The sequence below is a fragment of the Parambassis ranga genome, chromosome 5, assembly GCF_900634625.1.
Source record: "Parambassis ranga chromosome 5, fParRan2.1, whole genome shotgun sequence".
In the NCBI taxonomy this organism is placed as follows: domain Eukaryota; kingdom Metazoa; phylum Chordata; class Actinopteri; family Ambassidae; genus Parambassis; species Parambassis ranga.
The window spans coordinates 29,757,708-29,781,906 of record NC_041026.1 but is presented as its reverse complement, the minus strand read 5'-3'; the positions used below and the strand labels follow the sequence as shown (position 1 = coordinate 29,781,906).

General features: G+C 41.2%; 1 protein-coding gene across 1 annotated transcript in view; it reads left to right on the top strand.

The window, feature by feature from the left end:
• Window positions 1-24,199, top strand: part of LOC114435579 (neurofascin) — a 74,208-nt gene that overhangs the window by 38,745 nt on the left and 11,264 nt on the right. The window contains 31 exon segments of the mRNA XM_075353403.1: window positions 190-241; window positions 2,867-2,922; window positions 2,925-2,961; window positions 3,150-3,183; window positions 3,185-3,335; window positions 3,419-3,522; window positions 3,524-3,551; window positions 3,641-3,649; window positions 3,652-3,783; window positions 4,422-4,533; window positions 4,627-4,793; window positions 6,005-6,158; window positions 6,243-6,367; window positions 7,343-7,387; window positions 7,714-7,757; window positions 7,760-7,821; window positions 8,117-8,180; window positions 8,182-8,239; window positions 8,242-8,312; window positions 8,847-8,918; window positions 9,395-9,617; window positions 9,696-9,811; window positions 9,897-10,107; window positions 10,523-10,645; window positions 10,752-10,925; window positions 14,811-15,059; window positions 15,620-15,742; window positions 18,305-18,454; window positions 20,002-20,130; window positions 20,334-20,369; window positions 21,275-21,344. Coding sequence (XP_075209518.1) covers window positions 190-241; window positions 2,867-2,922; window positions 2,925-2,961; window positions 3,150-3,183; window positions 3,185-3,335; window positions 3,419-3,522; window positions 3,524-3,551; window positions 3,641-3,649; window positions 3,652-3,783; window positions 4,422-4,533; window positions 4,627-4,793; window positions 6,005-6,158; window positions 6,243-6,367; window positions 7,343-7,387; window positions 7,714-7,757; window positions 7,760-7,821; window positions 8,117-8,180; window positions 8,182-8,239; window positions 8,242-8,312; window positions 8,847-8,918; window positions 9,395-9,617; window positions 9,696-9,811; window positions 9,897-10,107; window positions 10,523-10,645; window positions 10,752-10,925; window positions 14,811-15,059; window positions 15,620-15,742; window positions 18,305-18,454; window positions 20,002-20,130; window positions 20,334-20,369; window positions 21,275-21,344 — 3,181 coding nt within the window.

Here is a 24,199-nt window from a genome sequence, read left to right as displayed (position 1 = left end):
GTCCACTTACACACACAGCCTGATTGTCTTGAGTGGTCCTGTTCTCTAGCTCAAAAGGAATATCTCCATCTAGCGGCGATGTCATGACATGACATGTCCTGTGGGATAATATGTTTCCTTTCACCTTATTTTTTCAGTGTGTTAGTGTGTGAATTGATGAACCACTGTGTGTTTGCAACTTGTTTGCAGAGGAGCTGTATAATGAATCATCTTACAATGCCACTGACCCCTACGGTGGTGAGTTTACTTCCTGTCAGGACAGCTCCTTGTCCTGTCCACGTTCCACGTTTACAGTCCCACATGGCCGGCACACTAACTGCTAACACACTCTGTCTAACCCTAACTGCTCTCTTTTAATCCATAATCTGCTTAGCCCACCTCACAAGCAGTGTTAAATGATCATGTATAATGAATAGAAATACAGTAATTAACACACAAATCTTCCTTAATTCAAGTATATTGCACATGGAAGATGGAATCTGTGTATTCATTATGCCTCCTGAATGAGCCAATAGCTGGAGGGGACAGATCAGCAAAAGTGTTGGCATATGTGCTTCTGGATTGATTTGGCTGGGGAGATATGTCCCAGAGGGAAGGGATGTTCCTGAGGCTGAATACCCCAACGAGGTGCCCTCACTGAGGAGGATTAGGTCACATGATGAATATTCAGTCGGACTCATGCTGTGGACATTAATAGTCATATATGTATGGAAATAAGGTTTGAGTGTGGGGGGCGGTTGCAAGGACTGTGACAGCTGTGGAGATGCTTGCATAGCACCCACATGCTAGTCCTATCAGTTCCAGGGTGATTGTAGTTCCAGGGTGAATGTACATTAATGTTTAGAATTTATTGGGTTTTTATCTTATATTTTTATTTTTATTTTTACGCTCACTACTTTACCTTATTAGTATTTCTGTCTTTTTGAGTATACATGGAGCACCTGGAACGAAAACAATTTCCCCCCGGGGATCAATAAAGTATTTCTGATTCTGATTCTGATTCTGATTGCTGCACCACAATGTTGTGATGGTGTCCATAAGATCTTTTATGACCACTAACATACTCCTCTTCTTCTTCTCTTCTACCTCGCTGCGCCGCTAATAACACCCTCGCCTGTTTATACATCAGCCACTGGAGAAGCTAGCAGCTAACAGATGCTTTAATCCCATTCAGATCTGCATCACAAAGGAGGCTAATGCTAATTTAATCCCACACACTTCTCTGCAGGCTGCATCTCTCTTCTGATTGGACCTTATGTGCTAGGATTGGATCAAACTGGTTATGTGCAGTCTAGAAGAACTGATGCAGACAAATGTGTAGCCTCTCTGGAGATTGCTAAGGTCGATCAGGATAAAAAGTAGTGATGTTTTAGATTCAGTACAGTGTCAGTCAAACTCTTTTAGATGCATTAGTGGAACTTCAGCCCACCACCATGCCCATTGTTGTTCAAATCAGTGCTACCTAATTCATGGCACACAGGTCACATTTGGATCTCCTTACCTTCTCCTTTTTGACCTGCCATAGCATTTAAAAGGCTCATTGCTTATTCTAGTGAGACTTGTGAGATCTCAAACTGTTGGCATTGTACAGGAGCACAAAGGGGAGCACAAACACTTGTGCATTCTTTCTCCTTGTATATTTTGAGTTTTTCTCATGCATTTAGAAAGTCATATTTCCATTTTTCTCCTATTTTAGCTTTTTTTCCTTTTTTCTTTTTGTAATATTTTAATATTTTTTAATAATTTAATAAATGTTTATAAAGTTGTAATGTTTGTACATATTTAAAGTTTTTTCCTCATTTCTCAATTTGAGAACATTGTCTCAAAAAATTGGATGAAATTTTAGGATTTTTTTTGGTACAGTTGGGACGTTTATGATTTTGGTAGAATATTCTCATAATTGTGCAATGTTTTTTCTTGTACATGTCTAAATTTGAGGTTTTTCCTCATCGACCGTTTCTCTTAAATCATAGCTGTGACTTTTTATCTATATAATTTGTTGCTGTTGTGTTGTTGAAACAGACCAACATACAAAAACTAAGAAACAATAAAACAATAAAGGAACAACAGTATTAAGAGAACCATAACCTATTTTTGTGTTTCACACATGAGAAAACAAATCTAAGTAGTGATTTTTCTAAGTGAGCAAGAAAAACAAACTGGTGGTTAAAAAGTTGTTGTGAAACTGGTGGGTAAAGAGTTCTGAAACTTTGAAAAGTTGACTCTGTACAGTCAACCACATATCTGATTGAAATGCCACACACGTGTGTATGCAACAAAGTACGCACTTGTAAGTTTGCTCACATCCCAGCCTGCTTAACTGATCCAAATGTCAGTTTGGTCTGAGCACTGAAGTAACAAAAAGCAGCTGTATGTTACCATGGATTTACCTACAGATCCATTCAGTCCCTCCTCACTTTCAGTCTCATAAAAAGGCCCAAAGTGTTCTTTTCTGAAGGCTTTCATTTTGGGCCAGGCCAGCCACGTCTGTGATGTAAATGTCCTATGAAAGATTGAACATGCAGCTCTAGTCTAATGTACCAAGCTGCATGACCTTAAATAATCTCATCACCAAAGCAAATGTTGTCAGCTGCTTTATTTTAGCAGGCTGTGTTCTCTTGGTGACACAAAGCAGATCAATGACTTCCTGTGAGAGAAGGCAGGGAGTGTTTTTACAGGCTGTGCTGCACAACGCCAAAGCCTGGCTGAGATGGAACCCAGCAACAAGGAACAATCAGGATATTAGTGGTGGATTGATGTGACAAGAGGATGTTTATAGGAAGTGAGGCATGCCTTAAGGTTAAATGCATGTTTGTTTGTGTGTTTAAGTTGTTCGCATCGCTCATCTGCAGTTCCAAAGTACCAGAGTCCCACCCACCTTCCTGTCACCGTCAGGGTCAGAGAGCTCCAAAATGGTGCTACGAGAGAGCAACTGCGGCTGGAGTGTATCGCTGCTGGACTGGTGAGCTTATTACATACATAGACAGACACACACACACACACACACACACACAGGACAACATGCTAAAATCACGATAGAACGTGCAAAAACCAGCTGTTCACCTCAATGTGGACCAATTATTGCATCCAGTCATGCTTATCTTGATTTGAGTAGCATGTTTGAATTGTAATATGTCTTCCCCCCTTAGACCAACACCTACCATCAAGTGGTTCAAGAAGGGTGGGGGACCTTCCGGGACAGAAGGGAAAGTTCGAGAACTACAACAAGACACTGAAGGATCATCAACGTTCAGAGGAAGACGCTGGAGAGTACGTGTGCATGGCCAATAATCAGTTAGGCAGCATCCGCCACTCCATCTTTGTTCAGGTTAAAGGTGAGAAGGTCAGCAGTGTGGTATGTCCATATGATTAACATACTGTATGCTAGCATGCTAACCTGAGTCCCGGTGTCCTGCAGCGGCTCCGTACTGGCTGGACAAACCAACAGATCTGGTGTTGGCTCCTGATGAGAATGGGCGTCTGGTGTGTCGGGCAAACGGCAACCCCAAGCCTACCATCCAGTTGGCTTGTCAATGCGCAGCCTATAGAAAGTATGGATTATCATACATCATTGAAATCAATGTAACCTGGATACTCAGATCATCTCAAATCATTTTTGTCATCTGCCCCCTACTTACAGGCTCGCCACCTACCCAAACCGACAGGTACTTGGCGACACCATCATCTTCCGCTCAGTGCAGATCGCAGGCAGCGGTGTCTACCAGTGTAACGCCTCCAACCAGCATGGCTACCTGCTGGCCAACGCCTTCGTCAATGTTCTCGGTGAGACACATAACGGGGGAGGTTACAACAGCATAAGAACAGGGCACTAAGTGCAGCTGCTTCTATTTGTTCTTTATTAATGTGTGAGGCCCCAAATCTGTGCTGAAGGAAAGTTTTAGTCTAGATTGTTTTTTTTATTTATTTTAGATACTGTATTAATCCCATGAGGGGGATTCTCTTTATGCTGCTGCCAAGCAGTGTCATACAATGTACTAGCAAGAACACACAACAGTGACTAGGGAGGAGTTGGGATTGAACCACCAACCTTCCGGTTACTAGACAACCCTGCTATATCACTGCGCCACTGTTGTCCCCAAAAAAATAAAGTTACCTTGTTTATTTTTTTTGTTTTATTTTAATTAATTCCAAGGACACAATCAGCCATGATGTTAAGGCAGGGGAAGTGAATAACCAGTGTGTGTGCTACTACATGGCTATGGAGTTGCACTATAGTCTAGTCTAGTTGAGTCCACACCTATATAAGGCATACTCTACTAATCACATTTGAAAGATGTTTATAGTGACAAGCATCCTGACTAGGGTCCATCCTGTGAACACATTTTCAGTGTTTTATTTCATGAGCACTGCTGTCACTGTCTAATTAGATTATCAAAACTGATAATCCATTGCCCTTGCAGACATGCCTCCAAGGATGCTGGGCCCCAAAAATCAGCTCATCAGAGTCATCCAGAACAACCGCACCTTCCTAGATTGCCCCTACTTTGGTTCCCCTTTACCTGAGCTACGGTGGTAAGCATTGTGTCAACAGATTTGTTGCTTCATCACTTTATTAGTTTGTATTTCCAGCTTATAAACAAGCATGTGTGCTTTCTTTGTGTGTAGGTTTAAGAATGGGCAGGGCAGTGGGCTGGACGGAGGTCAGTACCGAGTCTACATCAACGGCACCCTGGAGATCAAACGAGCCCGGGCGGAGGACGAGGGCACCTACACATGTGTGGCAAACAGCATACTGGGAAAGGCTGAAAACCAAGTTCGCCTGGAGGTCAAAGGTCAGACATTACATCACTGCAGCATATCTGAACTCACATTTAAGGAGTTGGTCTGTTGCCATGCACTATGTGCAGCCTATGTTATACTCCAGCATTCTGACCACTACTGTTGATTCATATTGCGTTTTTGCTGTCTTTGTGCCATATATTTCTCATTGTAGAATTTTCTGCAAATTTCTTGTGCCTTACTTGAAGTGCCTCAATCGTATTTGATAATGAAACTGTACTTAGATTGCAAAAGCAAAATATTTATTGTTAATTTATTGTAAATTGTAAAAATCTGCTAAATTGGTGAGATATATGTATACGTTTATTTAAATCAAGATAGATTTTGTTGACTTTTGGTTAAAGACTAATGGTACAAATGGCTACGGAGTTGTGGTGTAAGTGTGCAGTCGGGTGCTATGACCCTTGATTGGTGCATGTGATGTGGAGCAGGGCTTGTTATAAGCTCAACGGAAGGACCCATGGGTGCTGTTCTGATAAAGAATGGAAAAGAATGGTCAGGATGAAAGTTCATTGGCAGTTTATAACAATTATGGTTTGGTCTCACCTCAGGTCAGAAACAATGAACCTCTTTAGTCTGAAGTATTCATGTAGATAGTTTTCCCCTGGTTGAAGTATTTTGTTAAGGAGAATCCTTATCTTTAACCCCCTTTAGAACCCAAAATCCACAGATGGCATACATTTTGAAAGAATTGCCTAGCACATAAAGGTTTACATTCTGATGGAGCTGAATGGTTTTGTAGGAAAATATGAAAAATTCAGTTTTATTTATTTATTTAATTTTAATAATTATTTTAATTACTCAACTCTACATATTAAGATCTTTACAATTAAAGTTATTTGCAGTAATAAGATTTGTATAAAACAAAAAATCCTTCTGTTCCTATCGCAATGTGGAAGCCATGATTCACTCACTTGCAACTGGCAGTCGTGACAAAAATTTGGCGAGTATTCGGCTCATCTGCTTTTTAAACTCAACACCTTTCTTATACAGCAAAATGGGAGGGTGGAAAAAGGAGGATGTAGAGGTGGGACCATGGTAACGAGGTTCATCTTAGTCAGACTGAATTTCTATAGTTGGATACATGGGTTTATCAGTATGGGACTCCATGTCACACAACTACCTATTCCGGATGTCTCTAAATGTTCATGTTTCCATGTGCTTGTGTCCATATGTATTCTTCTTCATGCTCACTCTGACCCAGAGCCGACTCGTATAGTTCGAGCCCCTGTCCATGAGTCTGCTGTCAGGGGCTCTACAGTTCGCTTCGACTGTAAGGTGAAGTCTGACCCCAGTCTGTACGTTGCTGTGATGTGGACAAAGGATGACAAGCCTCTGCATCTGGGATGGATGACAAGGTATAACCCTGAAAGAAAGAAAAAAAAATGTTGATGCTGTTGTGTAGTGTACGACAACCTGTCTTCTGTGTGTGTGTCCTGCAGGCTGAAGAAGGATGAGGAGTCTCTGACCATCCCCAATGTCAATGAGGGCGATGAGGGAACATACACATGCACTGTTAAATCTGAGATAGACCAAGACTCAGCCTCAGCTCGCCTCACTGTGTTAGGTACACTCCTGTACAGTATCAACAGCAGAGTAGCAAGTGCTCTTCAATTGAATCAAATATATAGAAGTGGAAAATTTTTGAATTGAATTTTCATCCAGTTTTTTTTAATCCATTTCCCAAAACAGATCTCATAGCTATAATGAAGATCTTCAAAGCTTTGATTTAGGATCTCAAAGCCTGTATGTCAGGGCCTCATTTCTCTAAATTTAAGACCCAAGATTTTAATCAAGCTTTAATTCAGAGCCTCAAAGATCTAATAAGGACCTCACGGTTCATAGCTGTAGTTCAGAGCTTCAAGGCTTTAATCTAGGTCCTCATAGCGCTAATCCAGGGCTTAATTGTGGGCCTCTAAACTCTAATTCAGGACTTCAAATCTCCTATTCATGGCCTCAGCTAATCTGGGACATCATTGCTGTATTAATTGAGCAATGTTGGCATATGTTCTTCTATTACTTATCACTGAAACCATATATACATATTGAGCACAGATATACTAAAGCAATATGGTATCAATATGGTATTAATATACACAATATACATGTATGTTAAGAACATGTCAATGTCTTGAGTTTTTTTGTGCTATTTTTAGCTCTGTGCCTTCAAATGGAAATCATGCATGTCTTACTGTCACTGCAGGTTTCTAAATACTTAGCTTAGCTGTAATTGTACTTACACTGATTCTCGAGTTTGCATGGAGATACTGTAGTGCTGTGTAGAAAGTGCCCTAGAGCAGCTATACTGACTCAGTTTGAGCATTCAGTCTGATCATTATTTTGCTTCAATGATCATCGTTTTGGTCAGTATAAATTACTGTACTGTCTCAAACTGTAGTTTAACCAAGCTAACTTCTAACGATACAGTATGTTCTTAATGACATGTTGACAGTTGTGTTCCCTTGCTGTTGATTGGCTTGTAGACTAACCTGCAAACTCTAACATTTATACCCACTTCCTGCTCCTTGACCCTGCCCCACAGAGGAAGCCTCCCTCAACCCCTCAGTCTCTAGTGCCTTGCCTCCAGGTAACACATGGCTCAGTTGGAACTTGTTCACTCTCTTTGTTTCCTTTCTGTTTATTTTATTTTATTTGTTTTTGAAATGTTTTTGACTAGTGCCTTCATAAAAAAAGGTCATGTCAAATGTTCTGTGTGTCTGAGCGGAGCGACTGTTGAATGGAATTGTGAATAGCATGCGCTTAATCCTTGCATATCATTTAATCCCACACATTTTTAAGTATAAAGATATATTACATTGTGCAACATTTTTTGCAGCATGCCTGTGGTTGTATGCATGTCTGTGCTTGTGTGTGTGTTGTTTGCATATCTAAAACCAGGCCATTTCCCTGCAGACCGTCCGGATCCTCCCATGGACCTGGACCTGTCGGACCCAGCCCGCAGCGCAGTGTTCGCCTCACATGGATTCCCGGAAATGACCACAGGAGCCCAGTCACAGGTCAGCATGCGCACGCTGATTTTCTTTGCTTTCCTGGATAGACTGGAATTGGCATGGAAAAAATAAGTGTTTATTTATATTCTTATATTAAATATTTATATATTCAGGGTTTTTTCAGACTTTTCTTTCTTTTCTTTTTTCTTTTCTTTCTTAGTTACCAACCTTCAAGTAAAAATGTTAAGAAGGGGAAAACAATACAATAAATTGTGGACATTAACATACAATGATAATCCACTTGCTACATTTTTTGGAAACTATATTCTCTATTTGTAATAATGTTTGCTGTGTTTCCCTGGCAGAATCTTGGTCCAGTTTGAGGAAGACCACTGGGAGGCGGGCAGGTGGCAAAACCTTTCCACTTACCCCCGGAGACCTCAATTCTGTCGTCCTGCAGCTCGCTCCTTTTGTCAATTACCAGTTCAGGTCATCGCCATTAACGCTGTGGGTCAGAGTCAGCCTAGCCGCCCCTCACCACGATACAAGACCAGTGGAGCTTGGTAAGGAATATCACACACTGAAAGTTTAAAATGAAAAATAGTAAGTTGTGTTTATGACCTAGAATTGGACCACACATGAAAAATAAAGTTACATAAAAAAAAGTTTTATCTACCTGAAGAGACGGTGTTATAGTTTGTTGCGACTGCCTAAATAGCCTACCTGGTAGCACCAGCGCCCAGTAAAATGAAGTTATAGTCCTCACAGGCAGCTGGTTACAGCCTTTGGCTCTTTGCTGTGTCTCTCTTTCTCTTAACCTTCTGGTAAAGGCAAAATGCCCAAAATTAGCTCTAAGTTTGACCTTAGAAGAATAGCGCTAAAATGCCCTTTCTGTGTGACTGTTATAATGGTGGTCAATCACAAAAAAGAAATAATTTTTGGTCCCACTAATTTGTGTGATGAATTACACAAATGATCTGTGTGCTAAATGTAGAAAATATTGTGTTGTTCCTGTAAACCATTCATAGTCATGAATCTGTACGTGCAGACGTGGGTTTATTGGAGCTGATTTTGTTGGATGTTGTGTTAATATCAGTTCCAGATGCCATTCCAAGAGGTCTGCGTGGATGGGGCTCCAAAAAGGACAACATGGAGATCACCTGGGAGGTAAGATGTTTATTATACTGTACAGTATGAGCGATTATGAGCAATTCTAAGCACTATAGCCGTAGAAATTACGTAATGTAAATAGGAATCGAAGTGCATCTCAAAAAATGTGAAAAGAAAAGTTCAATATATACATTTGAGCCCTTCCTGTCTCCAGCAACATCCTCCTTCTGCAGGTCCTGGGCTTGTTTCAGGGCCTCCACTCAACAAAGTCTGTGCCTGGTTTACCTCTAAAAGGGGGTATTCTTGTGAGGGGCTCAAACAGCATATCTTAATGTGGGGCTGCTCTACTTGCAAAATTTCGTACTCTCAAATATCTCAAAGAGAAACTCCAGTCTTGTTCAGCATTACATCAACCGCAATGTGCAAAATCTTGTTGATTTGTTTGTTTGTTTGTTGGTTTTGCATACTAGTATCCTGTAAGAACCACACTCTCCTTTTGTGGTAGTGTGTGTTCATTGTTAGTTTTTTTCCAGCCCCTGCTTGACTTGGAGAGAAATGGCCCAAACCTCCACTACAGTGTGTGGTGGAGACGGAAGGATTCAGGGGAGGAGTGGAACAATGTGACCACAGTGGAGTCCAAACATGTCGTCCTCAACACAGAAACCTACGTGCCTTATGAGCTCAAAATCCAGGCCCGGAATGACTTTGGATCAGGACCTGAGTCTAATGTGGTGGTTGGATACTCTGGAGAGGACAGTAAGTGGAATGGACAAAAGATGCTGTGAAGCATTTTCACTTGAACAGCACTGAGCCCAATTTTTGTCATGTGTTCAGACCCCACTGACCCTCCCACCGGCTTGCGGGTGTCAAAAGTAGACAGCAACAAAGTAAACATCCACTGGAAGCCTGTGGACCTGAACTCTGTCAAGGGAGAGTTTAAAGAGTACAGAGTGAGCTTGCCTGTAGATTTTCACTGAATCTAGCTTCTCCCCTGCTTCCTCTGCACCTCATACCTGTTAACCTCTTCCTTCCCAGATGTATTACTTGCGTGAATCCAGTCTGGTTCCAGGACTAGTGGTCAATAAGGAGAAGAAGACCAAAGGTTTCTACAGCACCAGCCCCGAGCCATCTGGGATCCTCAGTGATCTGGTGCCCTACTCCAAATACACGCTTCACATGGTGGTGGCCAACAATCGCTTTGAGAGTCCACCTAGCAACACAGTGGAGTTCACCACCAAGGAGGGAGGTGAGAAGGCAAAGACAGGGAAAGTCCGGTATACAGGTTTTGCTGGGTGACATGTTTGTCACGTTGCTGTGGTGAGAACATTTAACAATGTGTTTTGGAGAACACCAAGCTATTTCTGTCGCCTAGCAATCTACTGTTGATCTTAAAGTTTGTGTTCAGTTGATGTATTGTATTGTAAAAAACACAAGAAATCCTGGAATATTTTGGGCTGTGAAGGTTCCTACAGTCATTACCAAGTAAACGAAGGCCGCCTTTGTCAGCTGCTTTTAAACCTTTAAAATGGCAAGGCCTTGTTGCACTGCTGTGACACAGTAGTATGTGTCCTCTGAAGGATGCAGGCCTTCAACTGGGACACAGCTGCAGAGACTATGACTGAAATCGCTTAATACAAAATTAATTATTTCTTCCCTTGTAGTTCCGGATGCTCCAAGGTTCTTCAGGATTAATCGGAGAAGTTTGGACACCATCTACTTAGAATGGGATAAACCCCTGGAGCCCAATGGCATTCTGATTGGATACCAGCTCAAGTACCAGACAGGTGAGACACTAATAAACATTTGAACCAGCTGTATAACAGCAGGTCACACCAAAATAAGCTACTTGAGGTTTCCAACTGAACTTACAGTCGGTCTGTGTGTGTGTAGTCAATGGTTCCAGGTTGGGTCGTCTCCAGCTGGAGACATTCCTCCCCAATGTGACTGAGTTCACCCTGCGCCTGCCGGATCGATCCACCCGTTACAAATTCTTTCTGTCGGCGCTCACCCAGGTTGGAGCAGGGGAGGTGTACGCTGAGGAGTCCCCTCACTTCGCCAATGAGGGTGAGCATTTGTACATGTTGACTATGTGACTGCCAGTACAATTTCTGAAAAATATGTATTAAATCCAGGGTTGTGCACATTCTAGCCACACAATTCTACTTGCTATTGAACCTTAAAATAATCGCTGTCAGTTTAGCATCACGTCCAGCATTCTATTTCACAATAGGCCACTCTGCTGCATTGTACTGTGTAATTACACCATCCCAGCCTTTTTCTCACGCCTGGGAACTTGTTCTGTTCAATAGTGTGTCAACAGTGTGAGAGTCTGGTTGGTTGTTGTGAATGAGTGAAACCTGTGTGTGAATGTATCCATGAGACAGAGTGAACACAGACTTCTTTGTCAGAGTATCAGAAGGAGAATCAGTCACTGACCTTCTACTCTTTCGGCAGTTACAGTTGTCACAGTCACTCGCATTGTGATCAAACACTCTTTAGGATTTATTTATTTGTCAGTTTGATTTGCTCCTGTTGTCAGAATAGAATGATGCAACCCCGGGAGAAGGACTGACACTGAACTTTTGACTCTTGGTTATAGTGTATTTGTACAATGTTTGGCCTAGTTTGGCCTTTGCTCTGTCATGTGGTGTGCCATCTACTGATAGCTGATAGCTGCTGATGGCAATAGTGAGTTAAATTACAGCATCCGCCACGTTGATTTAACACAAAGAAAGAGCAGCAGAGCCTTCATAAAGTTGTATATTTGTGAACTTACATGACCAATCAGCATATATTAGCTGAATGCTATTAGGATGTCGCCAGAATTTAGCCTGGCTAGCCATTATAATTTTTTTCCTATCCAATGCAAAGAATGAGTTTGTTGGTTCGACTGTTGGTTTTCGGCTTTCTTCAAAAGGTGAGCTATGCAGAAAGTCATCACATAAACCCCGCCCCATTTCAGGTAATTGGTTACATTTGTAACAATGCGGTTCTACTGTGTGAAGGAGAGGGATTCCAGAGTGAATAGGTATGACTGGCCAGGCTAGGCAAAATTGCTGTTTCTCTGTGGAAAGACCATTTGTAATAATTAATACTGTATAACCTGAAAATGAATAAAATGTGAGCTTTATCGTTTAGAATCAGTTGTCTCATAGCATTGTCTAGGCAAACTGCAGCCATTGTCAGTACACTGGCCTTAATAGGAAGTATGACGACGCTCCTAGAACTGCCCTGTCTGCTACATGACTTCAGGTCTCCTCGCGTTCTGGAAGTCACTCATTACCTCTCTCTGACAGAGGAACCTGAGTGACCGTGACACAGTGATAAACCAGTGTTGTCAGGTTGTTAGGAATGGTCTCTTCCACCAAATCCTAAAGAGTGACATCCATTTTATTTAAGGTTTGGAACTCTTACAGACTTGATCTCAGTGGTGGTGAGTGAGACTGTTCCTAGCCGTCCATGATGTCCCTCTGTGTCTGTCTTACAGCTTTCCTCTCTCCCTCTCTCCCTTTCTCTTTTTTTCTCTGTACACAGAAAACTTACTGACACAACAGGTCTAGGTAAAGGGAAACAAGAAGCACTGTCTGTATGTCTGTCTGCCTGTTGGCTTGCCCCATCCTCCATATCTATCCATCTAAACGCTGACAGCAGCAGTGCAGTCCACCTTTTCTTTGCTCCTTTATTCGCTACTACAGTGCAATTCTAACACCCCCTACTGGAGGGATTTCTACTATCATTTATGTAAGCAGGCAGTCATAGAGCTGATATGTTTGAGCAGGTCACCACTAATCAAACTAATGGTTTTTTAATATTGATTCAATGATTCAAGGGGTTATCATTGTGTTTTAAAGAACTGGAATATTGCTGTCAAAGCGAACTCATCACATTTAGGTCTGAAATTCCAAGACCTGATCTCATTTCTTATTTTGTACCCCTTGTTTTGGAGTACCTCCTTGCCTCAGGTAACTGTGTGCTGAATAGAGCCAGTTGAAATGAAATGAAAGAAACGCTCCCCTGCAAAATGGTACAACCCTTGAAGAATTCCTCAGCTGTCGGTAATGGCCAACTACAGCTGAGGTGATCATTGACCTAATTCTTGACTAGATCCATTATCTAAGCTGACGAAACATAAAGTCATCATCAGTCTATTTACATTCTTCCTCCCCATCTCTTTTCCATTTGTTTTGCTGATTTTTGTGTTGCTTTCTCTGTGACCAACCACAGGCAAATTGGTTCAATTCATTGATCAAAGAATTCAATTCAAATGTTGCTAGATATTCAGCTGTCATTTAGCTAACTAGCAGCTAAGAAAATAAGTGTAAGCTACATTAAACTATTGGAACTAAGTTTTGCAAAGTGTTAAGTGTGCCCTGAATGCACAGTAGCAAGCTAAGTGGTCAGGGTGAGGGGTGAAATAGAATTTGATTCAAACGAGCGCAGATCTGACTGTGTTTGTATATCAGACTGAACTGCTGTCTGTGCTCTTTATCATCTGCCTGTCTATTCAGGCTGTGTGTGTGTGAGGCTGCATCTGTGTGCTCTCAGGGATTGTTTCTGTCACTCACACGTTTAGAGAATGAGCCATTTAAGTTATCAGAAGCATTACATGTAGTTTTAGAATCATCATTTTGTTGACCTTTGACCTCTGATTTCTGAAGCAATTCCTGATGGTGCACCTCCACTATGCAATCTTAAAGCATCACACAGTCTCTCAGACACAAGTTGGCCTTGTGTTGCAGCTAATGGGTTTTCACTCATTGTCATTGGATACAATATCATGATGATGTTGCAGTTTTGGATGTGTGTGTGTGTGTGTGTGTGTAGGGGGAGGGATGCATGCTTCTGCATCAAGAATGTGTAGACATAATTTTAATAAATGGTGTGATTTGTTGAGTGCAAACAAAATATTTAAGCAGTTGGCTTGCTAACTCACTCACTCGCCTTTCTGAGCTCTTTCTACAACATTCCATCGCTTCTTTTCACTGGCTCAGTAGTGCATTCTGGCCGCTACAGGTAAGGGGCTGACCCTGCTGATGTTTCCGTTGGTCTGAGGGCATGCTTGGAATCCTGCCTGATGATACAAGCATGCTGGCTGGTGTTTTTTCGGGATGTGTTTTATGAGGAGGGGAAATGTTTGGGTCAAGGGGGGACGCCAGTATGGGGGCGGCCCTTCACTGGATGGAGATGATGCCAACTTCAAGGTACATTTCTCATGAGGTGTGCCTGGTCAACACAGGGTGGCACTATAGTCCCACATAAGTGGAAAAAATTAACTACATGAATCAGAAGCTATACAGAATATATATAAAAATAATAGAACTATAATAAATTAAATAAGACTGCTCTGTATTGTGTTGGCGTAATGTCATGTTCCTGGATCAGTTGTTTATACTATATGTCACAGTATAATATGCAAATATATGACACACACACACACAGATGTTTTCTATACATGTAATGTTACTATTAATTTTATATATATGTTATAATCTTAGATGTACATATATTCATAGATACATATCACCACATATGACAATTTCATATTGGGGCCTATATTAGATTTCCATATGGGTATCTTCTCCAGTTATAACATAACCAAATATGCATTGGCACATAAAGATATCTATAAAGCGTTTGTTACTCATCGGTGAATACTTCTAGATTGTTAGAACAGATGACGATGATGATTAGGAAAGACACATATTAGAGATGTGTTGTAGTATAAGCACGTGTCCTCTTGATGGCAGTAGCATCCTAGTGATAATGAAGTGTTTAGAACTCGCTTGTTTTACAGTAGTCATTCATTGACTGATGTCCATGCTGAAGAGTGCTGCTTGTGTAGAGTTGTGTGTGTGCTCAGAACCTCATTGACATTCTCCTGTGTGTGTGTTCGATGTTCCTTCTGCCTTGTCTTTAACCCTCTGCTCTCTCCCTCCTTCTCCCTTGTAGTCGAGCTTACAGATGCCCCCCTGGCTTCAGCTTTCACTCCTTCTCCTACTCCTCTTGTTCCTCTTCTTCCTACAACCGTCACTCCTACAACCATTAGTACCTCAACTACTACTACCGCTCCTACAACTACGACTTCTACTACTACTACTACTACTACTACTACTACTACTACAACCACCTCCGCTACTACTACTACCACCAAGCCTCCTGAGCTCGTCACCACCAAGCGTACCGATCAGAATGTGTTGGGTACATGCTATTGTCCCATTGTGGTTACTGTTTTAACTGAGCATGACTGGCACTACTTACAATAGATATCACTGCCTTCTCCCACCTGACGAAACAGGAAACTACATCAAGGGCTGCATTCCGATAAGCTGTGCTGCAAAGTGGGGAATTACTTCAGAATATTGGGATGCAGCCTGCTACATTCGTCCTGGTCAGGAAGTGAGAATCCAAGCTTTTTTTTTATTGAAAGGAATTGGATATCTTTACAGCTAGTGATGAGGGATAGCATTGAGTCTACTCCAAACCAGAAGTAAACATCACAAGTTTTTCATGAACTTAACAATCCCCTCAGATATTTGATTGAGGGTGACTTTTCTGCCCATGAATAAAATTGACTTTTGGTTTTGAGTGGACCATGACTGGAATCAAATCCCGATCATACCTGTAGGAAGACTCCCCTTCCATACATAGGCCTAAATGAAGCCCTGTGTGTGGTTGTAACTGTGCCCTCTCTGCCCCTTGCCCCCTTAACCTAAAACCCCCTGTTAACCCTGACCCCACCCACCCCTCACCTTGTGTAGTGTCCCCTGGGCTGGACATCTGGGATGTGACGGTGGAGCCTAACAGTAACTACGCTAACGTCAGCTGGAGACACAACTTCCCGGCCGGCAGCAGCGAGTTTGTGCTAGAGTTCACACTGGACAGTAAGAAACCAGACCAAGCCCACTTTAAGCTATTGAAACTTAAAGCTAGATCTACCTATTAGAAATATCACTGGTAGTATGAGAAAAAGGAGCAGATAGCAGGGGCCATAGTTTCAGAGAGCAGGAGAAAAAGCCAGAAATTACAACATTATCATGATTAAAGTGAAGGTCAATATTGACAAATGACAATACTATCAGGCACTGTGAATAAATTATTTTATTATTAGTACTGCTAGTCCAGATATAAAAGCTACACTGAACCATCAATAGAAATTTAGTGTTTATATATAGACTGCGAAAAATATGATTCCATACTCATGTTAGATGATCAAACTGTTGCCATGTCAACAGTGTCAAAGACCACCTACAATTCACATACAGGCAAAGAGGTGGAAGCTTGCCTGTCATTTAAAGCAATGTTTTTAGCAATGTTTATATATACATTACATTAGTTTAGAGAAAATCTGTCCCATAAATTGTATCATAGAATATTTTAATAGAAATTATAATCAATTTGAAATGCGAAGAGCTTTTTGTTTCTGGCTGTTTTCCCTTTATCTCTGAATAAAGTGCCGTCCTCTTAGCCACAGACTCTTTATCACAGGCCGTCTGATTAAATAATTAATGTTTTTTTTAACACAGTCTTTAATTGCACCTCTGTGGCAGGTTTGTTTTTTCAAGTCTTTGCTCAAGGATTATGCTGAAGTGTGTCCTTGTTTCTGCCTCCTTCGTTTATAATCAGGGCTTAGAGGAGACATGATGAGAGAAGGGGAGAAAGAGTTTGTGCCATGACAGCTCTCTTTTTAAGGATGTGATATTTGCTCCTAAAATTGACTTGTCAGTCAGAACATTGTTAAAAACGCGGAGGTACCGCTCTTCTGTTTGTGTGTCTGTCATTCTCTTTGTACTGTATTCTCTGTGTGTTTAAAGATACTGATCATCACTGCTAACTTCCTTCCTACCGCACCATCACAATGGCTTCTTTTCTGCTTGGCTTTGAATGGCTGTTGTTGTTGGACCAGCACTGTGAATGGGCTGCTGTTTGTCTGTGTCACTTTGTCGGCCATCCATGCCTCCATAATGACATGCTTTTGCTTTGGATTGGGTGTTAAGTGCTCTTGATTCCCGTTCACATCAACCCTCCTTTTTTGGAATCCTGGTTGAGATGCCCTGGTGCTTACACTCTTTGTTCCTGCTGTTTGCCAATGATCTTTGATCAAGGATAGAAAGGAGGGAAGATGTATTTTTTATGTACTTGGGCAGTGGTTTTCATTCTCAATGATGTGTGAATGTGAACAGACAAAGAGAAGGAGGAGAAGGGGGAAGGGGGGGGGGGGGTGAGTGTGATCTAATGGGTCCACAGCCCACACTCCACCCCTCTACTGTTCTCCGAGGTCACATCGGAAAACTCAAAGAGGAATAGTGGCAGGGAGGTACCTGACACTCCCCCAATTGTCCTCTTTTCTTCATCACTCAGGGGTCTGTGCATGCATGTCTGTCAGAGGAGGTTATGGTAGACGATGATGCTTTGTCGGCATAGGAGAACATGTGGGATTACCTGTAAGATACACTGACTATAACAAGTTCATTAATGCAAAGCTACAAGTACAGTAGTGTATTGTGTTAAACATTTAGTCAGAAATTTATATACATATATATATTTACCTTATCCCAGAGACGATCATTTCTTATCCCTATCAATAGCAACATATAAGGCCCATGTCTTTTTGAGTTGAAACAGATTCTAGTTAGGAGTTTCATAAAAGGCATTTGGATCCAGAAAAGACAGCATACTTGTCATTAACACTGATTGACCTTGGCCTCTGTCCTAACCTAGGACATTTTTTTGCAATCCTACCAACAGGACTGGAATGTCTTCTCTTGTTGTCCACATTAGACTTTTTTATTTGCTGATTTGGAGGACTGGTCTGAGAAGCATGGCTTTGGAATGAGTTCTGTTCGGATGACGTCGACCCTGCTGAAAGCATGGTGCATGATGCTATCACACCCTCACTTTATCACTCTGGAGTCATGCTCATAGTTCGGCCATGTCATGACTGACACGTCTTTCCAGTGGAAAGATGCAGGTGTTGTTTTTCTTTCTTTTTTTTGACCCCCTGGAGGTTAGCCTGTGAATGATTGAGACAAACAATGCTTTGCCACCCGAGTCTCTGGTACTAACCAAGAGTAAACCAAGTCAGTTGTAATGGCTCATTTTAGTTCTATTGGGTGGAAACATGATACATACAGGCCACTTTAGCAGTCGGATTCTCTATTGTATGCCTTTCTGTAGAGAAATGTAGTTAAAAACAAACAACAGACCAAACCACATCCTGCATATGCTTTCAAAGAGGTAGACAAATCTGTATGATGAGGACGGGCACTGCATTGTTATCAGTCTCAATTCACTGCTACTGTCAGAAAAACGCAGCCCCCCTCCCCTTCCGCCTACTCCACCATTGTGATGCTATGACCTTTGATAGTTAGCACAGCCATTGCTGTGGATCGAAGGCCACACCCCTCCCCTTGGAGTGTGATCGGCCCCTTTCTTGTGTCTCCAAGGCGACAAGACGGTGAAATATGTGCTGGTGAAACAACAGCCCCCCATTACTGTGGCGGATCTGATCGCAGGCGCCACGTACCAACTGAGGGTTTACTCCCATGAGCTCAACAGCGTCAGCAGCAAACCTGTCACCTTTAAGACCAAAACAGGTGAGACCACACCTGGCAAGGTGGAACCAGGGTTCCAGCCAGGTGGGTTACTCTGGGAGCAAGTCAGTCACTAGTAGTATCTGCAGTAACTCAGTCTAAGCTGGGTGAGTTTTTATGGTTTCTCCTTGTTTGCCCTGAGCTGTAGAAGAAGTGCTGCACATCAGTTTCTGAGGTGTAAACGTTAACAGATGATTGTGAGATAGCACTTTAATGTGTGTGCAACAAATCAGAAATATTGATCGACAAATTAACACATTATAAGTAGGTATTTTCTGTCATATGTCTTTCTGTAATCCTAGCCTGACACTCAATTTATAAAACTTGCAACATTGCAAAGTGGTCTCACACCAATTGTGTGTACATATGGGTATGCACAGTCAGGGTCTAAAATGTCACGTTATGAATGAGAGGATCAATGTGGGTTGTAGAAGGAGCAGGAATATTTACTATCATGCCTAAGATAGCTAACATAATTTCCCAAACGTAACTAAGTTTTTGTGTCCAAACCTAGCTGAATGTTTTTAAGTAGTAGTTTTATACCTAAACCTAAACTTAACCAAGTAATTCAGCTTAACCAAAAAGTGTTTTGCGCCTAATCTTAACCCATTCATTTTATACACCCATCCAAGTATTTTTTTTTTCTTAAACAATTTTTCAGGTGTTGAACTTTCATACCTGAAATGAAGTATTATATACCTAAACCCAACCAAACTGCTTGGCCAAGTGTTTTTCTTTGGGCTCAAAGTTTTTTTGTACCTAAACCTAACCAAGTGAATTTTGCGTCTTATTATTATTATTTTTATGACTAATCCTAATTTACTTAGTAGTTTAACTGTCTAAACCTAAAAGGAACCTCCCTCCTATCTCAAACATTTGGCAGTCTCCATATTACCTCTCACAGCAGGTGAGAACTAGTAGTATTAAAGGGACTCACAACATTGTGTAATGAGGTAAAGGGTACTTTGACCAAGCATCCTGGAGATGAGATTGGTGTTGAACATTATGGGAAACCATGTTTGATAATGGTTTATAGTGATTCAGGATAATCTTGTGTTATCTGGTTCTATCTCAATTTCCCAAACCAAAGAGATTGGTCCTTGTTTGTTGTTCTTTAATAATGTGTACTAATCCGCAAGTTAATGCTTCTTTGTGTTTCCCACTTAAATATTATGCCCATCCACAACTACATTTGTAGATTTGGTACTATCAATTAATGCATTTTTATGGCGACTGTTTTATTTTGTTGGCTGTCAAAGACTGGATTTTGTTTCTGGTTGCACCGAAACTCTCTGGGTGTGCTGATTAAACGTTGCATGCTGTGTAATGGAAGGCACACACCTTATTATTATGGATAGAATCATTTTCTACAACATCTTCTTGGGTATGGGGGAAAAGTAATAAAGTGTTGGTTATGAGCTGTTGCTGCTGCTGATTGTGCTGCGATGAGTACAGATTGCCATGTTGGCTCCGACACCAGAAAAAAACACTCACAGTGTTTCTTCTCTTTTTCTCTTTTCCTGCCCTGTCCTGTGTGTGAACATCTCCAGCCTACATAGACCAGGTAGACATAGCCACTCAGGGCTGGTTCATCGGTTTGATGTGCGCCATCGCCCTCATCATACTGATCCTACTCATCGTCTGCTTCATCAAGAGGAGTCGTGGTGGCAAATACCCAGGTAATTTTTCACATTTTAATTACAGCTGCCATTTACCAAAACAAGATGGACACCAATTTTTTTCCCTAAAAATACTGTACCTGCCTTATTAAAAAATAACCATAAAACAAATGATCTGGACCTACTTTGTAGTAAAATTGCAATGGTTTAGGACAACATAAACTAGAGTTGTGTTAATGTTTTACAGTTTCTATGATGTCTAGGTGGTGGTTACGTGGCTGGTTTCGCAAAATGTTTCGGTAGGTGTCAGTCAGAGTGAGGACTAACGTCCTGTGATAAACCAAGTGAGGGTTTAACACAAGAATGACTGACAGAAACAGACTAATGAAAGGACATGCTTTCAGTACTGACAAGAACTGACACAAACCCAACCCAGCATTATACAACTGATACCAAAACAGGCTTTTAATAAAAGATGCACTGTGTTTCAATGGCATACATTATAGCCTTTAAAATGCATCTATTTATACTTCATTTAATTAAAGTACTTAAGGATCAACAACACTACTACCATCTACCTGAATTCAAGAATACATACAGTAGTGCTTGAAAATCTGAGGTTTGAGGTTAATATTTATATTTCATTTATTTATTCAGAAAACAGGACAAATACTACATAAGTATAATGCAAGGGCCACATGACTGCTCCCAACCTTGTGCAAATCTGTATCCGAATGGGTCACATTTTGCTCATGTCTGGTCTATAGTATACTATATAATTCAGACTTTTTGTTCCACCAATGATACAGGGCTACACCCATGATACTACCACCACCATGCTTAACAGATAGAATAAGCTTCTTACTGTTGAAAGAAATGCCTTTCTCTATTAAACCAAACTATGCTATCATGGTCTCATCCCCCAAACATTTTCCCAGTATCCCTCTGGCTTGATCACATGATCTATATCCTTTTTTTCCTTTCTATATCCTTTACTTTTTCACAGATCATTTTCTATTGATATAAAGCTTCATAAAAATCATGAAGTTTCCTTGTAAGCATGCATTGGAACACAGTGTTAAAGACAATATGAGGACTAACTGAACGGTTCTTTTTTCATGCTAATTCCTGCAACCCCTCAACAATGTGGATGGTGTGTAAATCTATAGTGCTGAAAATGTTACTTCTGTCTTTCTCTTGTCAGTTCGTGATAAAAAAGATCTCCCTTTGGACCCAGTGGATCAGAAAGACCAGGATGGATCTTTTGATTACCAGTAAGTGTATACCACAGACTGCTCTCCTTGAGCTCTGCTATTTCTCTTCCAATATTTTGGCCTCTGAGCACCCAATCTGACACAGTGACCATTCTATACGACAAACAAACATGATGTAGTCTGAATGTACAGTAGAATGTGTTGGTAAGTGATTTGTGTTTTGCTCCTTCCAGGTCCCACTGATCTCTGTGGAATCATTATTCTCTCTGTCTACAGTCCCTTAATGAAAATCATATTGAATTTAACATGTTTTCTAAATCCCAGATGTCCATGTGCTAACTGTGTGAGAGTGTGCCACAACAACTTTAACTTTAATGCATGCTTTCTTTTCTAAACAGTAAAAAAAGAGAAAAATATGACAAGAAGAAAATAAAACATTTAAGTTTATCATTTTATTCTATATGACTTCATCAAAAATAGAACTAAGGAATTAGGAAGCCATAATAGACTCACTTGTGACCAGCAACAATTCAACAAATATTAAGCTGATCTCGAAATTGTTAAAAATATTAAATATCTATAAACAGATGCAGAGCTCACAATTTTTCTAAGAGCAGTAACACCTGTGGGCACTTGCAAAAAAATAAATCTGAATATAGCTTATGCTATGATTTATGTCTTTCAACAGTGTTATATTGCATGTTCTCCCTACTTGTCCGTGCAGGACTTATGTTGCAGTAATCAATGAGGTCATGCTCACACAAGTGAATAACATCCAAAAACTGTGTGTACATGCGCAATAACTAACTCACACCTTTCAGTATAAAAGTCTGTGCTTCAGCCAATACAGATGAACATAATATACACAACAACCTCACACACACACAAGGATCCTGTCTTTTATGGAATCAGTAGTAAATGTACACTCTGTCGTATCATTATGTGGCTCTGCTGTGTGTAAAAAGCTTCTGCTGAGAGTACAAAATTGTATTTCATTGACAGAGCGGCGACTCTGATGGCATTACTTTTTAAAAGGGTGCAGGGTATTAACAAAAGAGCTGCCATCATCATTTATTATCACCAAAGTGTGCTGTTAATTCTGTGTGATTCATACACTCTTACGTGTGAGATCCTGTTGTGTTTATTAATCAACCGTGGGACTAACATTAATATCCAGCCCCCTCTCTCTTCCAGTCAAGGTCAATGCTTTTCCCAGATTCTGACTCCATCCCCACATACTAATCCTTCAAGTCCACGGGATTTACATGCACATACGATGTGCAGCGTGTCCTCTGTCTTTATCTGCACTTTCTCTTCCCTGGTGTCTCCCATGTTACTTCATATCTCGTCCTTCTCTCTCCACCCCTCCCCACGCTGAAATGGGTCATCTGTCCCTGACAGGAACGAAAACGAGAACAGGTACTTTCGGTTTCAGCACGGCATCTCTCTTGGCCTGTGCATGTTGGGGAAGGGTGGTGTAGCTGGAGGGTGGGGGGTAAAGTGTAGCCTGTTTGGGGGTACCAAACAGGACAATCAGCCTGCATTTTTGGCTCTTTGGTCAGTCTGCAAAGAGTGATAGGATAAGTCACTAATCATGCTGGCAATATAAGCTGCATTGCTTCAGTGCACTGTTTTACCAATGATAGATAATCCTTCAGATAGATAGATAGATGACTAATGATTTTTTGCCTCTGGACACAGACAAAGCTGATTGTATTGATTGCTTATAGTACAACTCCTTTTGGCCAATGCAGAAGCCTTTCCTGTAGTTTTCCTGGGTGATTTCAAGTGTTAAAGAAATGCTCATGCTGAACTATTAGTAGCAGGCAGTAACTTTGCTACAAGAATTTAACACTTGCAGACACAAATCGACATTTCTTTCTTTCTTTCTTTCTTTCTTCCATTTAAGGCAAATCTGCCAATAACAAAGTGTTGCTGCTAATATTATGCATAGATAAAATCTGCAAATATCTTAGGAAAAAGGAAGGCTTCTGCTGGAAACTGGATCCCAGCAGTACCTTACAGTGTCTGTATGTGTTGGATGTTCTGAAAATGGGACAGAAAGTTAGAAAGCAGAGTAACTCTGCATAGTTTCCTTCTGCTTACTCCTTTCCTCCTTCTGCACATTGGACAGAATTGTGAATCCTACAGTATCAATTTAGGTTTGGAAATACAATGTGTTTTTGTCATATTTGTGCATTAGTTTAGTTAGATTTTATTTACACTGAATCTTCAGGAATAAAAATGATCTTGGGTTTAAATTATGATGATGGAGTTCCGCTGGGCTCGGTGCTTGGACATGCTTCCTATTACACTTTATTCATGCTTTTCCAGGAAAATGTTATTTAAGAGCATGTGGCTCAGTGGTGAGCAGGGTTGTCCAATAACCGGAAGGTCGGCGGTTCGACCCCAGCTCCTCCCTAGTCATTGTTGTGTGTCCTTGGGCAAGGCACTTTACCCGCATTGCCTCCAGTGCACTCACTGGTGTATGAATGCGTATGAACGGATCGGCGGTGGTCGGAGAGGCCGTAGGCGCACCTTGGCAGCCACGTCTCCGTCAGTCTCCCCCTGGGGAGCTGTGGCTACCACTGGTAGCTCACCACTGCCACTGTGTGAATGTGGTGTGAAAGAATAATGCATCTCAATGTAAGCGCTTTGAGTGCCTGCCCAACAGAGCAGAAAAGCGCAATATAAGACCAATGCATTATTATTATTATTATCATTATGCTGATGACACCCAGCTATTCCTTTCTATAAAGGTAACAGACGGCTTAGTCAAACTTTAGGCATGTCTTAACATAAAGGCCTGGATGACTAATGATTTTTTTTGCCTGTGTGTATTGTATTCACTCCTGGGATACCAGACTGGTTGTTACTCTAGATCGTTTTGAGTTTTTTTGCTGTGATACATCCTT